This window comes from Carcharhinus amblyrhynchos, chromosome 30 (assembly GCF_965287045.1).
Source record: "Carcharhinus amblyrhynchos chromosome 30, sCarAmb.v2.hapA, whole genome shotgun sequence".
NCBI classification, from domain to species: Eukaryota; Metazoa; Chordata; class Chondrichthyes; order Carcharhiniformes; family Carcharhinidae; genus Carcharhinus; species Carcharhinus amblyrhynchos.
Window position 1 is genome coordinate 18,435,516 of NC_137353.1, and position 20,475 is coordinate 18,455,990.

General features: G+C 41.9%; 1 protein-coding gene across 2 annotated transcripts in view; it reads right to left on the reverse strand.

Annotated features, from left to right (window-relative positions):
- Positions 1-20,475, reverse strand: part of LOC145360197 (uncharacterized) — a 67,867-nt gene that overhangs the window by 30,304 nt on the left and 17,088 nt on the right. For both annotated transcript variants that reach the window (XM_080215231.1, XM_080215230.1), the window contains 3 exons: positions 15,825-15,883; positions 7,064-7,283; positions 6,460-6,647 (listed from right to left, as the gene is read on the reverse strand). In XM_080215231.1, coding sequence (XP_080071357.1) covers positions 6,460-6,647; positions 7,064-7,283; positions 15,825-15,883 — 467 coding nt within the window. The remainder of the gene's footprint in view (positions 1-6,459; positions 6,648-7,063; positions 7,284-15,824; positions 15,884-20,475) is intronic.

A 20,475-nucleotide genomic window follows, 5' to 3' on the forward strand; every position in this document is an offset into this window, starting at 1 on the left:
GGCTGGGCCCAGCCAAATAAAAACCCAGTATCAAGGAGTAGATGGCCGGCAGCATCAGAGAAACCTCAAATAAGGCATGACAATGGCACAAATCTGAACACGCTGGAAATAACATAGCAGATCAGTCACAAACTGTGACCTTTTATCAGTAAAAGGCCTGATCTAAAATGTTTAACATTTTTTCCAATGCAACTTTTATTTCAAGTTTATAACAGGAACAGTTAACATTTAAATAAGATGTGCAGTCCTCTCATTTATTCATTTGGTCACTGTAGAAGGTCCCTCTGAGCATTGCTTAGTATATCATACTTCTCCATCTCAGAAGCCTTGGCTTTCCTCATAGTGCAGAATATCACAATATCCGGACTCAAAAGCCAAGTGCTCTTGTTTGTCCAAGGAGTGATTCCAGGTCTTTGGAAGTCTGTATGACTCTTCTTCAGACATACAACTTGAAATGTTAGCTTTTTTTCACTCTCCACAGATCCTACTAGACCAGTTGAGCTTTTCCAGCTTTTTTTTATTCCAGATTTCCAGCACTTGCAGTATGTCCCTTTTATTTGAGTGACTCCTTGAAGGTGGAAGACAACCTCATGATTAGCAAGGGTTTCCAGCATTGACAGGGACATCTGCAACATGCCAAGATATTGCAGGCTGCATCATTATGGAATTGATTGCAGCTAATCACCATGGTGATAACCAATCAGCCTCAACATCACATACTGTACTGCTTACACTTGAATAACTGAATGTTTATCTCTCCACCTCCCTTGTAGGAAATTGATATTAAACACTATGCCTTACAAAATACTAACAGCAGAGAAACAGGCCATTTTGCCCATCAAGTCCTCCTGCCACCACCTTAACCCCATCAGGATATCTTTTATTCCTTTCTTCTTCTGAGCATCAATTTCTCTGGGGAGAAAGATTTCTCCTGAATTCCCAGTTGGACTTCTTAGGGATTATCTTATATTTGTGGCCTTGATATTACATCATGTGAACCCTAGATTATGAAGCAGTGGTAGAAAAGAGGAATTTTTAAGAATTTTAAAAGAAAATATTCTTACGCTAATATTCCTACATTTAGCCCTTTTTTACCATTTTGATTCTAAGTGCTGGGAATATTTCAGATTTGACTTTTAGACCCATTCTCAGGCACCCCCATATGCACTCTGCCTGCAAAAATATCAGCGATTCCGAATATTGCTGCAGAAGCCTGTGGGCAGGGCTTAACGCGCCTGAAATCCTGCAGCCCCAATCGACACCTCCAACTGCACACACACAGAAAAAAAAATGATAGAATGTGGTTCCTCTGCCACATCCCCCGGCAGGATAATGCCTTCTCCTGGCCCCCTTGGACATTGCCCACCCTCACAACACTATTGACCCCCTTATCCCCCCAACCCCCATCACCCAGGTCGATCACGGCTGCACCCCCGCACCACTCCCCACCCCGCCCCTCCACCAATCTCAGGCAGAGTGGCAGTGGACACCCCTCCCCTTCTGCGTCACTGATTTCAGGCAGACTGGCAGTGGACCCCCCCTTCCCCTCCATTGATCTCAAGCAGATGGCAGCGGACTCCCTCCCTTCCACCTCACTGATCTCGGGCACAGCGCAGCAGACACCCCTTTCCCCCTCACTGATCACAAGCAGAGTGGCAGTGGACCCCACTTCCCCCCTCACTGATCACAGGCAGAGTGGCAGCAGACACCCCCTTCCCCCTCACTGATCACAGGCAGAGTGGCAGCGGACCCCACTTCCCCCCTCACTGATCACAGGTAGAGTAGCAGCAGACCTCCCCCTTCCCTCCCCCACCAATCTCAAGCAGAGAGCCGTCGGACCCACCTTCCCCCATCGATCTCAAGCAGAGAGCTGTTGGACCCACCTTTTCCTCTCCCCCCACCCGCCACCCCACCGATCTCAAGCAGAGTGCCATTGGATGCTCGGCATTTACCTCCTCATTAACTGGAGCACCCAAATCAGACTTTTATGGAGCATCTCTGTTGCACACCAGATCTGGATGGGTGAACGCAGTGGTAAAGGGGGAAGTCTGGTAAGGTTGTGTGTGCAGCCCATTAAGTCAATTTAAACGCATGCAAATGCATTTAAATAGCTGTCATGCCCGTTTCGGGGGTGGACCCGATAGCGGCCATTTTCAGGCCTTGGTAAAGGGGGAACCTGCGCGGAAGTGGGCACAGATCAGGCTTTTTGCCTCACGCCTGACTTAACCAAGTATTCGCGCCCGAAAACAGGCACAACTTGATGATGAAATTGGGCCCAATATGTTTCAAGGCCTTGTTGGTGCCAGTGTTAGGGCACAAGTTCTCACTGCAGTTCCCAAAAACATGATCTTAACAAGGACCGAAGAGGATGGAGAATGGGAGTGAGGTCTTCTTTGCCCCAAGGAAGAGAACAACTGACAATAAATACTATCTGTTTGCTGCAACTTACAAAGCAACAATGATGGCCTGTGAATGGCATGCTTATTCAGCCTCACAGTCCCAGAAACATGGAGATAGGAGCCTAGGAAATGAACATAAAAGATTTTATTTGTTCAAGCACCAGTATTTACCCCTAACTGAAAAGTTTCACATCATTTCCACTCAACAACATTCATAAGAACATAAGAAATAGGAGCAGGAGTAAGCCATCTAGCCCTTCGAGCCTGCCCCGCCATTCAGTAAGATCATGGCTGATCTGAAGTGGATCAGTTTCACTTTCCCGCTTTCTCCCCATAACCCTTAATTCCCCTGTCTATCAAAAACCTATCTACCCATGACTTAAATATATTTAGCGAGGTAGCCTCCACCACTTCAATGGGCAGAGAATTCCAGAGATTCACCACCCTTTGAGTGAAGAAGTTCCTCCGCAACTCTGATCTAAACTGTACCCCTACCCCTTATCTTGAGGCTGTGCCCTCTAGTCCTGCTATCCTTTCTAAGCGGGAAGAATCTCTCTACCTCTACCCGAAGCATTCCTTTCATTATCTTATACGTCTCTATAAACCTATCATCCTTTTAAACTCCAACGAGTACAGACCTAGTCTATTTAGTCTCTCTTCATAGTCCAACCCTCTCATCTCCAGTATCAGCCTAGTGAACCTCCTCTGCACTCCCTCCAAGGCCAATATATCCTTCTGCAAGTGCAGCAACCAAAACTGCACACAGTGCTCCAGCTACGGCCTCACCAGTACCCTGTACAGTTGCAGCAAGACCTCCCTACTTTTATATTCTATCCCCCTCGCTATAAAGGTCAACATTCATTTGCACTCATTTGATGTTATGCTCTAAAGCAATCATTCAACCATTATTTATCAATTTCACTCAAAATCATCCATTTAATATTACAAAGTGCTGTAACTAACACTGATATCATCAATTGTCCCAAATCACAATGCTCAAACATTTGCAATGTGCAACATTATTTAATCAATCATTCAGACACCAAAAACGATCATGTTATTTTCCATATTTCTGAATTTCAATTAGCTTCAAACATCATCAAACTGATCTAACTTTAGAAGATGCAGGCTGTTTTATTGAGACATCTTTATGTTTTTCTTCATAACCTATAATTCATGCAGCACAAACCTGCTCCCTAGCTGCACCCACACCCCGTCTTTCCCAGATTACAGTGGTTCTCCCCACATCCTCACTCCCTCCCGGGTACAATTTTCTCCCCCACCCCAGCATTACCCTGCAATCCCCACTCCTTAGCGCAATTTTCTTCTGATCTTGCCTCCCACAAACTTTCAAAAGTCGAACTGTTCTGGTTGGGTGAGCCAACATAAGACAGTATTAGGTCATACAACCAAAACTTTGGTCAAAGAGGTTAAATAGTTTTAAAGATTCTGGGAAACTCAGGGACTGTTTTCCCCACAGCTTCACCCCTATGTAACACTAACATTGGGATTCTAAAGCCTGAAAAAGAGGGCCAGAAGGCCTGGCTGCAATTTTGAAGCCAGCGAAGGTGCAGCAAGGAGCATAGCAACAAGAAGCAAAGGGGTTCAAGAGCGGTTGAGAGAACCTATAGTTCAGCATCATCGGTGATGCTTGGAGCATCGGTGAGACCTGAAGAAACAGCAAGGTCTGGAATTTAATGGCATCAGCGGGGCCCAAACCCAGGGGGCAGTTTGGAGATTGGAGGGAGAGAGGGGGAAGAGAGTCAAGACTGGAGAGGGAGAGAGGCGGGGAGAGTTTAGACCGTGAGACTGGAGGCTGTGGGAAGAAAGGAGTGGAGGGTAAGTTTAGACCCTGAGAATAGGGGGAAGAGAGAATGTTTAGACACCAAGGCTGGGATGGGGAAGAGAGTGGGAGGTGTTTAGATTGTGACATCTGGAGGTGGGCCAGAGAGTTTGGACACTGAGATCTGGGGAATGGAGAAGTGGCAAGTATGGACCCTGAGATTGAAATGAATTAAGAACTAATGGGGGTCTTATGGATGCTCTCAAGCATGTATTGTATAGTGAAATTATTGTTCGTACTAAATGAAAAAACTGAAGAAATTTCCTTGTATTTTTCAATGCAGGTTGCTGAGCATATTGGATAGCTTTGAACAGCTTTTGCCAGTCAATGTCAAATATGGCAAAACCCTGCTGACTGTGATCAAACACATTCCAAATTTGAACATTTGATGTCAAGCGATTGCTGGTTGTTTTGAATGCACTGAACAAAAAAATTATGTTAAAAAATTCAGGTAGCAATAGCTCACTTACAAGGAGAGATAACATCCTGTATGTTTCTTCTTGCTCTATTACCCTGCTTCCTACAAGCAACAAATACTTGGTGGAAAATAAATTGCCCAAGTCACATTGCAAAACTCTCCCAACATTTTCGGTGGCCTCTCTCCATAAACCTGACCCCCATGACAGCAGCACCTGTCTACAAATCAGCTCCAACCTCTTTAAACATCTCAGTGTCAGATTCAAGCTGCACCTACAATTAAAAGGCACAGGCAGGTCACAGTTCATGACTAACACAGGCTCAAATAGATACTGCATGGAGCAAACTGGATGAACAACATAGTACAGAGCAAAGGCTCCTATTGAGTGCTGATGCATTGCATCAACTCCATGAATCAATTAGTGTCAGAACAACAAGCTCATAGCCTTCAGGGTATGAAGCTGAAAAAACCTTTCTTCAAACATAAGACACAAACTTCAAGAAGTCAAATCCTTGCCAGGGAGTCACACTTTAAAGCAGTTCATAGTCAGAACTGATTACTGCATATCTACATTACATGTAGGAATTGCAGCAGCTGGCTCTCTATTATTTACACAATTTGTGTTGTTAAGGACCAGATCAGAAACTCCAAAGTGTATTATGAAGTTAGCCTAGACCCTAACTTATATACATTAGATTTTGGCATTAGGGTGCGCATGAGGTGTAATTCAAATGACCCACTAGAAAGTTTTTATCAAAACAAACTTTATTTAAGAACACTGTCAGAATATAACAAAAAGAATTAGCATAACCTTTACCAATTAAGATACTAAAACATGACAAAATATAATTCTTAACAGTTAGCTAGCTCTAGTGTCCCAATTAGCAATATCCCCACATAGACATAAACTACCTTATTTTGAACCAGTTAGCACAGAAAACCAAATAGGCTTACGTGGCTACTCAACTTCTGGCCTTTTCACACCTCTATAGAGTGATCCAGACAGGTACTTGTCTTCTAATTATTAGCAGCAGCCTTCAGAAAAAACTCCACTCCAAACAACAGAATCTCAGTATCTTATTTCTGGGCAGATTCTAGTTTCACTTCAAACAGAGCAAGAGATACAGAGAAAGTGACCTCTCTAAAGATCCCAAAAAACAGACTGCCTTGAGTTCTCTGTGAAAGCCTGGCTGTACTCAGTCATATGACTTTACATGTCAATCAACCTAATCAAACCCGACTCTGCAATATCCCAGGGGAAAATACAAAATAACAGAACCCTGCATTAGTCCAGATTAAAACAAATATTGTAGCAATTAAGATTAATTATGCTACAGCAATAGGAATACCGTGCTGTTGGATCCAGATAAAACAGCTCCAAATGCATAGAACAGATCCTGCACAAGAAACGGGGCTAAAATATATTTCTTAAAAGTACAGTATCATCACGGTGTTTACTGGTTACACTCACAAAACACTTTTAAAAGCACCAACTCTTAATGCAAATAAATATGAATTTCAGCTTAGCTTCTGACTACAAAATCATGCAGCTTGTATCCCAAAAGATTGCACATATGTGGTATTGCTACATGGTGCAAAAGGCCAATAGCAAGACATATCTCAGATCATAATGCAGCAGTCCATGATGGTGCATATTCTGTCTGACGTAGAAATAAATTCACAGGTAGCAAGGTGCCAGGATCAATTCTATGCCCTGCATCATAAGGTCAGCTGTAGAGCCCTTATATTAAGTTTAAAGAATGACTTTGTACTACTGTAGTATCAATATTTACACTTACCGCCCATGGAAACTAGCCAAGCTCAGTAACTGTGCAGCCCGTTGTTGATTCCTCCAGGGTCTGTAAGTTTTCGTCCTAATCAATTGCAGCATGACTGGCTTCCGCAGGCGAATAGCACAGGATTTGCCAGCTGTGTTTGGAGTTCCTGCCACCAGCTGATGCTGACTGGAATTGGCTATATCCCTCCACTGTTCAGAGGCATAGGTTTGGAGAAAATTTACAACATCATAATTTTCACTAAGTTTCTTTATAGGGAGAATGTATTCTGAAGTTTTTATTTCAAGCTTTTAATGGTGGAAGATAGAAGCAGCAAATATGTTGCAAATGAAACTAATACATTTTTGGGCGATTGTTTGCTCTTACCAATTTCAGATATTTTTGGTCTTCGTGCTTCAAATTCCTCTCACAGATGAATCCTAACCCTGTGTCTTAAGAAACACTTTCACTTGCTCAGAAGTCTTGGTTAATATATAACTGCCCAGTAAGGAACAGAAAACACGGGACAGATAATCTCTGCTATGGGTTTTATCCTATTTTCACTGGGAATTAGATTCTACTTGTGCAACGTTTAATCCTCTGTGATTTGGGTGATTGCGATACTCACTCGCTTAAAATAACGATCGAGGAGCTGAGCACATTGGCGTCTCTCCAGAAATTTCTCCTGTATCTGGGTAAGTTGTACCGCCCAGCGCAATGCACACAGACCCTTCTTCAGCAACTGGTGTTCCTGCAAAGATATAGCTGCAGCATAGCGCTGTTTCACAAAGTAGTTCCAGGTACAGAGACACCGTGACAGGAGCCGTTGGTGATACAGCTTCAGATATCTGAAACAAAGAAATTTCACAGGCTCTTATACACCACGTATAGCTGCATTACCAAACTGATCAATTGGCCCCAGTCATTAGATCAATCTTGTAGCTCATAACTTAAATGGATTCTCCATTTCTAGACAAGACCTACATGCTCTGGAGTTCAGGGGATCCAATTGAAATATATAAAATTCTGAAGGAGCTTAATAGGGTGGATGCTGAGAAAACGTTTTGCCTGTCTGGAGAATCCAGATCACATGGTCGCAGACTTAGAATAATGGGTTGACCATTTACGATTGAGATGAATTTTTACTCAAAGAAAAGAATCTTCAGAATTCTCTATACTAGAGATTATAAACGTTCAGTCATTAAATATATTCAAGACAGAGATTGACAGATTTCTGGGTACTAAGGGGATTAATATGGGGATAATGCAGGTAGTGGAATTGAGACAGAAGAACAATCATGATCTTGTTGAATGGTAAAGCAGGCTTGAAGGCTAAATGGGTTACTCTTGCTCCTACCTGTTATGTCCTTATGTTCTTCCTATCTCTTCCTAAGGCACTGACTCTCACCAGAGGTCAGACTTCCTTCAAATCCTGAAAATGCAGAATTTCACTGGGATTCACGCCTCCTCCTGTCCTGAAAGGACTGACTCCCAGTTGGGGTTCGGGATATTCCTCCCTAAAGATTCTAGGATTCAGGCCACCACCAGTACCTCAAACAGACCACTTTGTATGTTCAAATTCACTAAGTGAAATGCAGCATTCCAGTCATCCTGGCTGAGATCAGCTAACTCAGACAGAGATGAAAATGTAATCTGGGTAGTGCAGTGCTACATCAACAGATGTACTGAAGCAAAAGGTCACTCACGGAACAACAGCTGCACAATTTCAACATAAAGAAACACCACATATGAAACAGTAGACAAAGAATGGATTTATAAGCAAACCATAGTAGCTATTATTTTTTGATCCACAAACTCTGCAAATAGTGAAAGTTTGGCAAAATCTGATCACTAGAATGGTATCCACGCGTGAGGTGATCGCTACCAAAACAGATCTATCTCTACCTGAAACAGAAGACTTACCCACTAATAGGCTCGTCTTTAAATGACAGTACACCCAACCAAATCTCTGGTGACTTAGTTTATGCCAGTCAATTTAAAAGTTTCCTCTCAGACAGTAGATTTTTCATGGATTTATTGTAATGGTGTTTACTGACAGAAGTCCTCACAATGAATGTACACTGCCCCCTCTCCCTCCCAACAATGGCCCTTCTTTAATGAGACATGAACTGCAACCTCTGCAGATTGATGTGTGACCAAACATATAGTTTTACCAGTGGAAAAGCATCAGTCAATGTTCACAGTTTGTTATTACACTTATCTTGTCATGAGTCATTTGGGAGCAGCTTAAAAATCCTTATGGTTTTTACAAATATTAAACGTTTAATTCAGCCTTTAACAGTCCAGATGTAAGCCTGCTAAAGGACAATGGAAAATTAATTTCATTTCCATTTAAATTATTTGCCACTTTCAAGTTAATTGATTTTTCAGAAATGTAATGAATATAGACCATGAATTCTCTCCTCAACACAAAGGGAATTATAATCCCAAACAAAATCTGGTCTAACTGAGAAGGTTGTAAGATTTCGAGGCACTCCATTGTAGTCAAAATGTTCTGCCACTTACATTCCACTTTCCTTACCCACACAGATCTATCATAATCAGAAAGATTTATTCTACATCAGGCTACTCCTAACCCGCTGAGCCCCATCTGTGCTCATCTCCATAGAAACGCAAAAGTACAAGAGACGCCCCACTGACCCTCTGTGTTGTTACAGCAGGAACCAGACACAGAACAACAGCAGTTCCTGCAAATGCTCCATTGAACAGGAACATTTAACCAACTCCAACTGAGATGGGAATGAAATGGCTGACTTAATCATCTATCAAATGCTGCTCAGCGTTCATCCCAACTCTTCAATTCTAAGACACAGCAAAACTAGTCAAGGCTCCTTTGACAGCACCTCCCAAACCTGTGACCTCTACCATCCAGGACAAGGGCAATAGGAGCATGAAAATAACACCATCTCCAAGGTTCCTTCCAAATCATATACCATCCTGAGTTGGAAATATATTACCATTCATAATCACTGAGTCAAAATCCTTGTACTTCCTCACTTACAGCACTATGGAACTACGTTCACCACACATACTGCAGCAGTTCACAAAGGTGGCTCACCAATCGCCTCAATGACAATTAGGACTGGGCATTAAATGCTGACCTTGTCAGTGATGTTCACATCCCATGAACGTTAAAATGTAGTGAACAAACATGTCCTGAAAGATCAGTTGCAACATGGGTCTCATGCATGTGACCTTAGTTCTGGAAATATAGGACCAACCTTAAATTCTAAGTGCTTGTGTAAATATAGTTTGTTTTTCAAACTGGAGAGTATGCAGAGAAATTCCTCATTATCAGGACAGTGTGACTTTCTAGCACCCCCAAAAGACATTGCAAAAAGCAATAACAACCACAATGTAGTTTATCCTAATCATACAAAGAAAAGATTGAGAAAATGAGAAAAAGGCATATGGGAATCTGGGTTTTATAAATAAAGGCATAAAGTTATGATGAACACTTGTAAAACATTTGTTCAGCCTCAACTGGAGTATGATGTCCAATTCTGTAAAACACAAGTTAGGAAGGATGTTAAGTCTTTAGAGAAGGTACAAAAAAGGTTTACAGGAATGGTTTCAGGATTGAGGGACCTAAGTTAGGGGTAGATGCAGATGGGGTTGTTCTCCATAGGAAAGAGAAACTAGAGATGAGATTTGATAGAAGTATTTAAAATCATGAGGGGGCTAGATAGATTAAATAGTGAGAAAATTCCCACTGGGAGGAAGGTTAAGAGCCAGAGAACATTGATATAAGGTGACTGGAAAAAGAAGCAACAGTGACCCATGGAGAAACTTCCAAAACACAGCAATCTGGAATTCACACCCTGACAATATGGCAGAGGCAAATTCAATTTTGGCTTTCAAAAGGGAATTGGCTAATTATCTGAAGAAAATAAAACATGCAGGGCTAGAAACGGGGTAATTGGACTCCTGTGTTATAACCATTCTATGACTCAGGGAAAGTCATCACTCTTAAAGAGACAATACAGATCAATAAATCTCTCTACTTTTAACCAGTTGAAAGGTTTAACATTCAGGTGGGGGAAGAGCCTTAAAGAGATTTTTAGATTTCTCTGCCCTTTTTTGTTAATCACTTCCTCTCAAGGCTCTGTCTCCTCTTACAGTTGACTTCAGGGGATTATGTACAATCGTAGAATTCCTACAGGGCAGAAGAGACCATTTGGCCCATCATGTTGTACATTCCATACCTACCCATTCACCTCTAAGGCACAACAGTCAGCATGATTCTGTCCTTAACCAACATCCACGCCTGCACTTCCTAGCAGGAATCAATGGGTACAGAGGAACAGGATATCCTTGATAAGTCTTGGTAAATATCCAGGTTTATGGGGATAAGGCAAAGGGGAGGGCCTGGGTGGAATGTTCTTTTGGGGAGTCAGTGCAGATTTGGGCTAGATGGTCACTTTCTGCACCGGAGGGATTCTATAGTTCAATGGAGTGTAGAGGCCAATATGAACACCAGATCTGTCGCACAGGCTACCATGGACTTGGCATTGCAGCACTGTGGAGAATAAGATAATCAATCTCAGATATCTGATATGAAGGGCAAAGTTAATGGTTCATCCACTCTCAGTCTCAGAACAGAGCCCAGGGTGAAATAAAATTAGTGAACTGAGAGAAAAGTAACAAGGAGCACCAGTATGAGTAAACTTTCTCACACATTTCCTCATCCACACAGCTTCTATTATGATTGAAATCAGCTTGCAAGGTTTGGCACTCTATAATTAGCCTCAAAGCAGTTCTGCTACACACACTTGGAGTCCTTCTGCCTTGATTTTACCAGCTTGCAATACGCTCTCTGCATCGATGTAAGTTGGATGTACCCTGTAAGGGGAGGGCATTTGGGTAAACAGAACACTTAGCCAGGTGCAAATATTTCAGTACCCTTACACTGAGTTTCACATAAGTCATGGCTCACCAACAAAAAAATCTAAGCAAAAATTGTAGAGCAGCCACATCTTGCAACTCTACTTAATAAGTGACTGAGTCACCTCCCTCTACATCTCTCCCTTCCCTCACTCAATATAGGCTTGAATCCATTGCTGCATAACCAAACTGTCAGCACAGGAGACAAATGATGTCCAGTTATTGTCCCTATCTCTATCCTTATTTCCATTTACCACCCCAGCTTTTTAAAAACACACCCTAAAATTAACTATTGCATGCAGTATTCTTCCATCATCCTTTCAGGGGCCGCACTCCAGACTATAAATGCTTGCCACATAAATCTTGTCTTCTCATGTCAACTCTGGTTCTTTTGTCACTCACCTTAAATCTATATTCTCTGGTTACTGACCCTTCTGCTACTGGAAACAAATTTCTCCTTATTTACTCTTTAAAAACCTTTCAAGATTTTGAATACCTCAATTAAATCTCCTCCTAACCTTCTACGATCTAAGGAAAACAACCCCAGTTTCTCTAGCCTGTCCATGTAACAAACATTGCAGCCCCAATAAGTCTCATCTGCATCCTCTCTAAGGCTTTGATATCCTTCCTGAAGTACGGTGCCCAGAATCAGGCACAATACTCCAGCTGAGGCCAGATCAGTGTTTTATAAAGATATCATAACATGAGAGCTAGAAGATAATAAGTGAAACAAATCGGATTTGAAAGCAAATTGTGTTACATTACACCCTTGTAACTACTTCACTGGAGCCAAGGATGAATTTAATTAGAAAAACTTCTCGTCAATAGCAAGTGGCATTTCAATCCCTTGCGCACTGATGGAAATTAACACTTGATAATTAAACTTAAGAAATTGGTCATTATCTCTAAAGCACTAACTCCAATTTGCCATCTGTGACTCACCCTGAAATTCACAAATGTAACAACCGGAACTTACATTAATTAGACCTTTGTGATGACTGTTTTGACAGCCCAAAATTAAATCTTACAAAATCACAAAGGAACTACTAAGACTATGTCGACTGTAGATAAGTTAATTAATTTATAATGAAATTTGCAAATGCACTTGGGTTTGTAATCTGCTGAATAAACACGATAGAATTGAACAGATTCTTCCCCTAGTGATATGTGAAGTTGGTGCTGTTTGGGTTGATTGTTTGCAGCATTATTTATTACACATGGGGTCAGTGCTGTACAAATACAGCTATAAATCACAACACACGCAGTCTTTGGGGTACTTCCCCATAACCAGCCACACTCTGACAAGTCACAGCTTCCACTGGATAGGTTCCTATACTTCTAACAGTGACTAACCCAAAACTCTTGTTCCTGGAATCAACTTTGATTTATAATTGGGTCACTAACGTTGACAACTAAAAGAGGGTTTTCTCACTGGGAAGGTAAAAGTCATGCATCTGATTTAATAAAGGAAAATATTGGCAATAGCTTCCGAGTCTCACAGCATGAGGCAGCTAGATTAACACCAGTGCAGATACAATCAGTAAAACAGCCACTACGGCACGCATGACTAAACTGGACAGTGAAAGGGAATTAGTTTTTAACCTCAGTATAGCTGTAGCCAAGAACACAAAAGCTCTCTGTATCCCAGTCTAACAATTGGGTGTCATTAAATCAGCCCCCTATTAAACTATAGTAAGTGACTTATCTATGCCACGTCTACCAAAGGTGTACTAATCAACAACTGCTGTTGAAACAAAAATATTTACAAACAACACAATTAAGTTTTTTTTATAAAATTTGTAGTTTTTTTTCCCCCAGAATTAGTTCCTAAAAAGCCCATGGATCCAGATTCAATATTCGGTTCTCTGGTAAGTTCTGCTGGTAGATAATGAACACGCATACAGTACTGGATACTGAACAAAGGCTCAACTTCAGAACCACTGCAAAATATTACTCTCCACGTAATCTGGCTTGAAAATTCAGTGCAGTACTAAGGGACTCCAGCACTGTCAGAGATGTTTTCTTTTTGTTAACACTTTAATCCAAGGTAAAATTCAGAGAAGAGCAATGCCCTGGCCAAACTCAGATGATCGAGTTATTTATTGCGTTGCTATTTATGAACTTTTCAGTGTACAAATTAGCTGTCCCTGCATTATCACAGTGCTGCAATTCAATTAAGTACTTTATTGGCTACGAAGCACTTTGCAACACCTTATGGTTGTGAAAAGCACTACATAATGTAGGTTCTTCCTTACTCTTGTATTAGGAACAGAGATAAAGGAATAGGCCACTCTGCCCCTTGAACCTGTTACACCATACAGAGATATCATTGCTAATCTATATTTTAACACCTTCACTTTTTTTATACCTTCATCTAGCAAAAAAGATCAAATGATCTCAGATATACAATTAATTGAGCCAGCCTCCATTATGCTTCTGTATGTAGTTTCCCAAGTTCTCTCCTGAACAGTCTGGCTCTAATTTTAAGCTTATGTCCCTTGTCCTAATGTTCCCACGAACAGAAAACACTTCTTTCTATCGATCCTATCAATTTCTTTCAAAATCCTATGCACCTTATTCAAATCACCCTTTAATCTATATTCCAGGGACTACACACCTACTTTATATAATTTCTCCTTATAATCTAACCCTTGGAACCTTGGTAATATTCCAGTCAAATTGTAATGCACTTGTTCTAAGCCATTAGCAGCACATTAGCTAGCACTGCTGCTTCACAGTACCAGGACCCGGCTTCAATTCCTGGCTTGGGTGACTGTGTGGAGTTTGCACGTTCTCCCCGTCTGTATGAGTTTCTTCCGGGTGCTCCAGTTTCCTCCCACAGTCCAAAAGACGTACTGGTTAAGTGCATTGATCCAAACTGGCGACTAGGGGAATTTCACAATAACTTAATTGCAGTGTTAATGTAAGCCTTACTTGTGACTAGTAAATAAATGTTAAAAACTTTATTATAGCCTTACTAAGGCTCAGTGCTTAGATCTGTACATAATACTCTAAGGCCGTAATTTTCCCAAAAAATTCTAAGTGCCTAACAGTTGGGAAAATGGGAATTTTTTCTGCTCAAACTTGGTTAAATGAATTTACGGCACTCCATGCCTAAACCTGCTCAAGAGGCAGCATCAGACTACTCAGCGGGCCATTGGGCATGCACTGATCTCCAAATAAACTGGGAGATCAGGTGACATGCCTCCTCCCCCCAGCGGACATAGATGGCCTCCAGTTTGCCAGCCCCATCCCACGCCCCCATTGAGACATTGCTAGCTGGCACTGTCAGTGTGCTAGGCTGGCACTGCCCAAAGGGCACTGCTTCCCTCCAATCTCCTGAGTGGCCTCATTGGCCTCTGATTGCTTGGCACCATCTGTGATCTGGTGGGAATCTTCACTGGCGAGATCAGAAACATAAGTGAGACCAGACGATTCTGTCCCAAGCTCAATAAACAGATTCAAATTAGGCAATGAATATTGTAACCAGCCTCAAGACATTCCTCAGCACGATCACGTCATAAATAATGGCCTGGAAGGATCGCATCCGGCCAGTCGCAATTTCCATTTTTGGTCTCCCAGGACATTTCCGCCCCTCTAAGCTGCTCGACCAACATAGTGGGGCAGGAAAATCGCACCCCAGATGTCCAACCAGGGTTTTGTATTCCTGAAGCAAACCTGCCTCCACACCTCTCCCCCAGTTACATTCTTGCCCTGAGGCTAACATTCCACTAACCTTGTTGAATATTTACTTTTGCTCTTGACCACTACATCTTAGTGATTTGTGAACATGGACCCTTAAATCTATTTGGTTTTCATTGTCCCTAATTTTTCATCATTTAAATAATACTCAAATCTATACTCATCTGATCCAAAATAGATGATTTTGCACCAACCTGCATGGAAATCAATCCATCAAACCTTTGTCTACTCATATAATCCAACAGTGTCTTTTGTAATTTTATGCTCCCATTTACACTGCATACTTTACCACTAATCTTTTTGTAATTGGCAAGCCTGGATATATAGCTTTCTACTGTGTTATCTAGATCATTAAATAGCATAATGAACAGTTGAGACCCTAACATAGGTCCTTGCAGGACATCTTTCATTAATTCTTTCCAGTTAGTACATATCTATTAACCCTTACATTCAGCCTTCTAACTTCTAATTGATCACCTAAGCAGGTCAATAATTTGCCTTTAATTCCATGGCGTTTAATTTTAGATAAATTCTTTAGAACCCTGTTTAACATCTGGAAATCCATGTAATACCACTTATGCAACTTTTAGAAAGCAGTATATGGCACTGCATCCGAGATCTTTCTGAATAATTCTTTTGAAGCACCATTTCTAGCAGAGAAAAGGTGCTGCAGTATGCTCTCCAGATTTCAGTTAATTTCATTTTGGCATTTGTACTGATGAATGAAAATGTGAAATCCTGTCAAATAGCTTCAAATATCTTTAACCCACTCCCTGCTGTACCTTTTCACTGGTTGCTTTGTCGAGCTACTATCCAAAGGAAATCCTTGCGGCTCTGTACTCTATCAAACAAAAGAAACCGAATCAAGCTGTTTAAAGTCACATTTACACATTTGTCAAGACCACAAATATTTGCATAGTGTAGCACACATTTCACGCGCTTCAACGCATCAGATCGGCAGACACTTCCCTTCCCCCTTTTTTTGTTAGTTTCACCCCATGAAGCCAAAAATACTTCTTTTTCAAATTAAGTGAATGCTTTTGTGGGGAGCCATTCCATCCAGGGCTAAATTTGACCATGTTGTACTAATTACTAATTTTAGCTAGATGTATATTTCAGAGTTAAAGACCAGATGTGATTGCATTTTCTATGTTGTTATTGTGTTTTGCAGTATTAAGTACACTATCAGAGCTCAGGGTGCTTTTTCCAAGTGTATTAATGCTAATAACATTACCTCTTTAAAGGCACTGCATCTGTCTGCCAGCCAGACTGTTTTTCTTCCATTTATCCACAATATAATGGTGACTCAAACAAAACATACAGTCTGCAGCTCAGCTTATAAATTCTTGTTAGCTTTAAATTTCAAGATATTGAACGCAATTAAAAAGTTTGAGTATCAACTAGGGGACACTCATTAGCTTTGTAAGCTGACATTTTCATTGATTTATTTAGTTAGAAGTGCTTAGATTTATTTTGGTTTAGTTTTTTTATATTTGCTGCCCCCATGTTTCTTGGGACTTTTTTTTAAAAAGTCATTTTGTTCAAAGACCCCGTCCAATTCATATCTTTACTTCAGCATCTCTGTCGTTCTATTTTCTCCATCAATCTAAATACAAAATTGTGTTCAATTCTGGGCAGCGTACTCAGAAGAAGAATGCCAAGGACAAGGAGGTGGTCATGGAAATAGAGGCTGCAATGGTTGTTATCTTCCAAATTTCTGTAGATTCTGGAACAGCCCCAACAGATTGGAAGGAAGCAAGTATAACCACTCTATTTAAAAAGGACAGAGAGAGGGAGAATACAGGGAACTATGGACCAGTCAACCTAACATCAGTAGTAGGGAAAACGTTAAGAGTATATTTTAAAGGATGTGCTAACAGGACACTTAGAAAATACCAATGGGATTAGACAAAATCAACATGGATTTATAATATTATGTTTGACAAAGCGACAAGAGTTACTTGAAGATGTAACTGGCAGAAAAGTTAAGATGGCTATGGTGCATTTGGATTTTCAGAAAGCTTTTGTTAAAGTCCCACATAAAGGGTTAAAGTGCAAAATTAAAGTACATTATAAAATGTTTCTAAAATGTTGAGAGGAATAGGTAGGGTGGATTCTCGGAGGCTATTTCCCAGGGCTGAAATGGTTGCTACGAGAGGACACAGGTTTAAGGTGCTGGGAAGCAAGTACAGAGGAGATGTTAGGGGAAAGTTTTTCACTCAGAGGGTGGTGAGTGAGTGGAATCGGCTGCCTTCGGTGGTGGTAGAGGCGAACTCGCTGGGGTCTTTTAAAAGACTTCTGGATGAGTATATGGGATCTAATGGCATTGGAAGTTACAGATAGTTCTATGGCTTGTTAGGTATAGATGTGATCGGTGCAACTTGCGGGCCGAAGGGCCTGTTTGTGCTGTAGTGTTCTATGTCCTATGTACATGGGATCAAGAGTTGGTTCGCAGACAGGAAACAGAGTAGGAATAAATCGGTTTTTTTGAAGTGGCAGGCAATGACTAGTGGGGTCCGCAAGGATCAGTGCTTGGGCCCCAGCTACTCACAATTGACATCAATGATTTGGATGAGGGATCCCAAAAGTAACATTTCCAAGTTTGCTAATAACACAAAACTTGGTGGGAATGTGAGTGATGAAGAGGTTATAAAGAGGCTTCAAGGTGATTCAGACAAGGTGAGTGAGTGGGCAAAAATGGCAGATGCTGTATAACGTGGCATTATGCACTTCAAGAACAGAGACAGAATGGCAGAGCATTATTTAAATGGTGATGGAAATATTGATGTACAAAGGGACTTAGGTGCCCTTGGACATCAGTCACTGAAAGCTAGCATGCAGGGACAACAAGCAATTAGGAAGGCAAATGGTATGTTGGTCTTCACTGCAAGAGGACTAGAGTACAGGGGCAAGGATGTCTTACTGCAGCTTACAGAGTCTCGGTGAGACCACACCCGGAGTACTGTGTGCAGTTTTGATCCCCTAAACTCAGATAGGATGTACTGCCATAGAGGGAATGCACAAAGTTTCACCAGATTGATTCCTAGGATGGCAGGATTGTCATATGACAAGAGATTGGGTTGAGTGGGCCTGTGTTCACTGGAATTTAGAAGAATGAGGGGGGAGCTAATTGAAACATATAAAATTCTGTTAGGAGTATTCATACTGGATGCAGGGATGTTGTTTCCTGTGGCTTGAGGGGGTCTAAAACAAGGGGTCACAATCTCAGGATATGGGGTTGGCCATTTAGGACTGAGATGAGGGGAAACGTCTTCACTCAGAGGATGGTGAAACTATGGAATTCTCTACCACAGAAGGTTGTGGAGGCCAAGTCACTGAATATATTGAAGAAAGAAATAAGTCAGATTTCTAGATTTTAATGGTGTTAAAAAGGAGCATGGGGAATATGGTGTTGAGATAGAGGACCAGCTAATGATCATACTGAATGGTGGACCAGACTTCAAGGGCTAAATGTTTCTGTGTTAAAGAAGAGACATTGACTGAAATGGTAACAAGGATGCAGGACTTCAGTTACATGGAGAGAGACTAGAGAAGGTGGCAATGCTTGTCTCAGAGCAGAAAAGACTAAAGAGACATTTAATAAATCATGAAGAGTTTTGATCAAGTAAATGTAGAAAAGCTTCTTCCAATAGAAGGGTCAATAGCCAGAGGGCACAGGTTTAAGATAATTGGCAAAAGAATGACAGAAAACATAGGAACGTATGAGCAGGAGTAGACCTTTCAGCCCAGCCACCATTCAAACAAATCATGAATCAATTTCTATTGTGAACATGAGGGTGGCTAGGACTCTCTGACTGGAAGGCAATCATTAGGCTAATCAGGGAGCTCAGACTCCAATAGGCCAACCTCATGGGCCCCATTGAGACTATTACAATCATGTTTAATGAATGATTGTCCAGAGCCTGTGGGATAAAGAATTCTAAAGATTCACCATCCACTGGGTGAAGAAATCTCTCTTCATCTCAATCTTAAATGGCCTGCCCCTTATTCTGAGACTGTGTCCCTGGTTTTGGATTCAATACAGTAAGAAGACTCACAACAGGTTGAAGTCCAACAGGTTTATTTGGTAACACAAGCCACTAGCTTTCGAAGCGTCGCTCCTTCACCAGGTAAGCGGGAGTTCTGTTCACAAACAGGGCATAGAAAGACACAAACTCACTTTACAAAATAATGGTTGGAATGCGAGTCTTTAGAGGTAATAAAGTTTCAAAGGTACAGACAATGTGAGTGGAGAGAGGGTTGAGCACAGGGTAAAGAGATGTGTATTGTCTCCAGTCAGGAGAGTTAGTGAGATTTTGCAAGCCCGGGCAAGTCGTGGGGGGTTACAGTTAGTGTGACATGAATCCAAGATCCCTCATGTGTGCGGAATTTCATTATCAGTCTCTGCTCAGTGACTCATGTGTCGTGAAGGCAGCCTTGGAGAACACTTACCCAAAGATCAGAGGCTGAATGCCTATGACTGCTGAAGTGTTTCCCAACAGGAAGCGAACACTCTTGCCTGGTGATTGTCAAGCAATGTTCATTCATCCAGTGTCGTGCTGTCTGCATGGTCTCCCCAATGTACCGTGCCTCGGGATGTCCTTTTCTGCAGCGTATCAGGTAGACAATGTTGGCCAAGTTGCAAGTGTACTTACCGTGTACCTGGCAGATGGTGTTCTCACGTGAGATGATGGCATCCATGTCGATGATCCGGCATGTCTTGCAGAGGTTGCTATGGCAGGGTTGTGTGGTGTCATGGTCACTGTTCTCCTGAAGGCAGGGTAGTTTGCTGTGGACAATGGTCTGTTTGAGGTTGTTTGAAGGCAAGAAGTTGGGGTATGGGAATGGCCTTGGCAAGATGTTCGTCTTCATCAATGACATGTTGAAGGCTCCAGAGAAGATGTCGTAGCTTCTCCACTCTGGGGAAGTACTGGACAGCGAAGGGTACGCTGTCCACCGTGTCCCGCGTTTGTCTTCTGAGGAGGTCGGTGTGGTTTTTCACTGTGGCGCGTCAGAACTGTTGATGAGTCGAGTGCCATGTCCAGTTCTTATAAGGGCATCTTTTAGCGTCTGGAGGTGTCTGTTGCGATCCTCCTCATCTGAGCAGATCCTGTGCATACAGAGGGCTTGTCAGTGGGGGATGGCTTCTTTAACGTGTTCAGGAGAACAGTGACCATGACACCACACAACCCTGCCACAGCAACCTCTGCAAGACATGCCGGATCATCGACATGGATGCCATCATCTCATGTGAGAACACCATCTACCAGGTACACGGTAAATACACTTGCAACTCGGCCAACATTGTCTACCTGATACGCTGCAGAAAAGGACATCCCGAGGCACGGTACATTGGGGAGACCATGCAGACACCACGACACTGGATGAATGAACATTGCTTGACAATTGCTTGACTGCAGGAAAGAATGACCC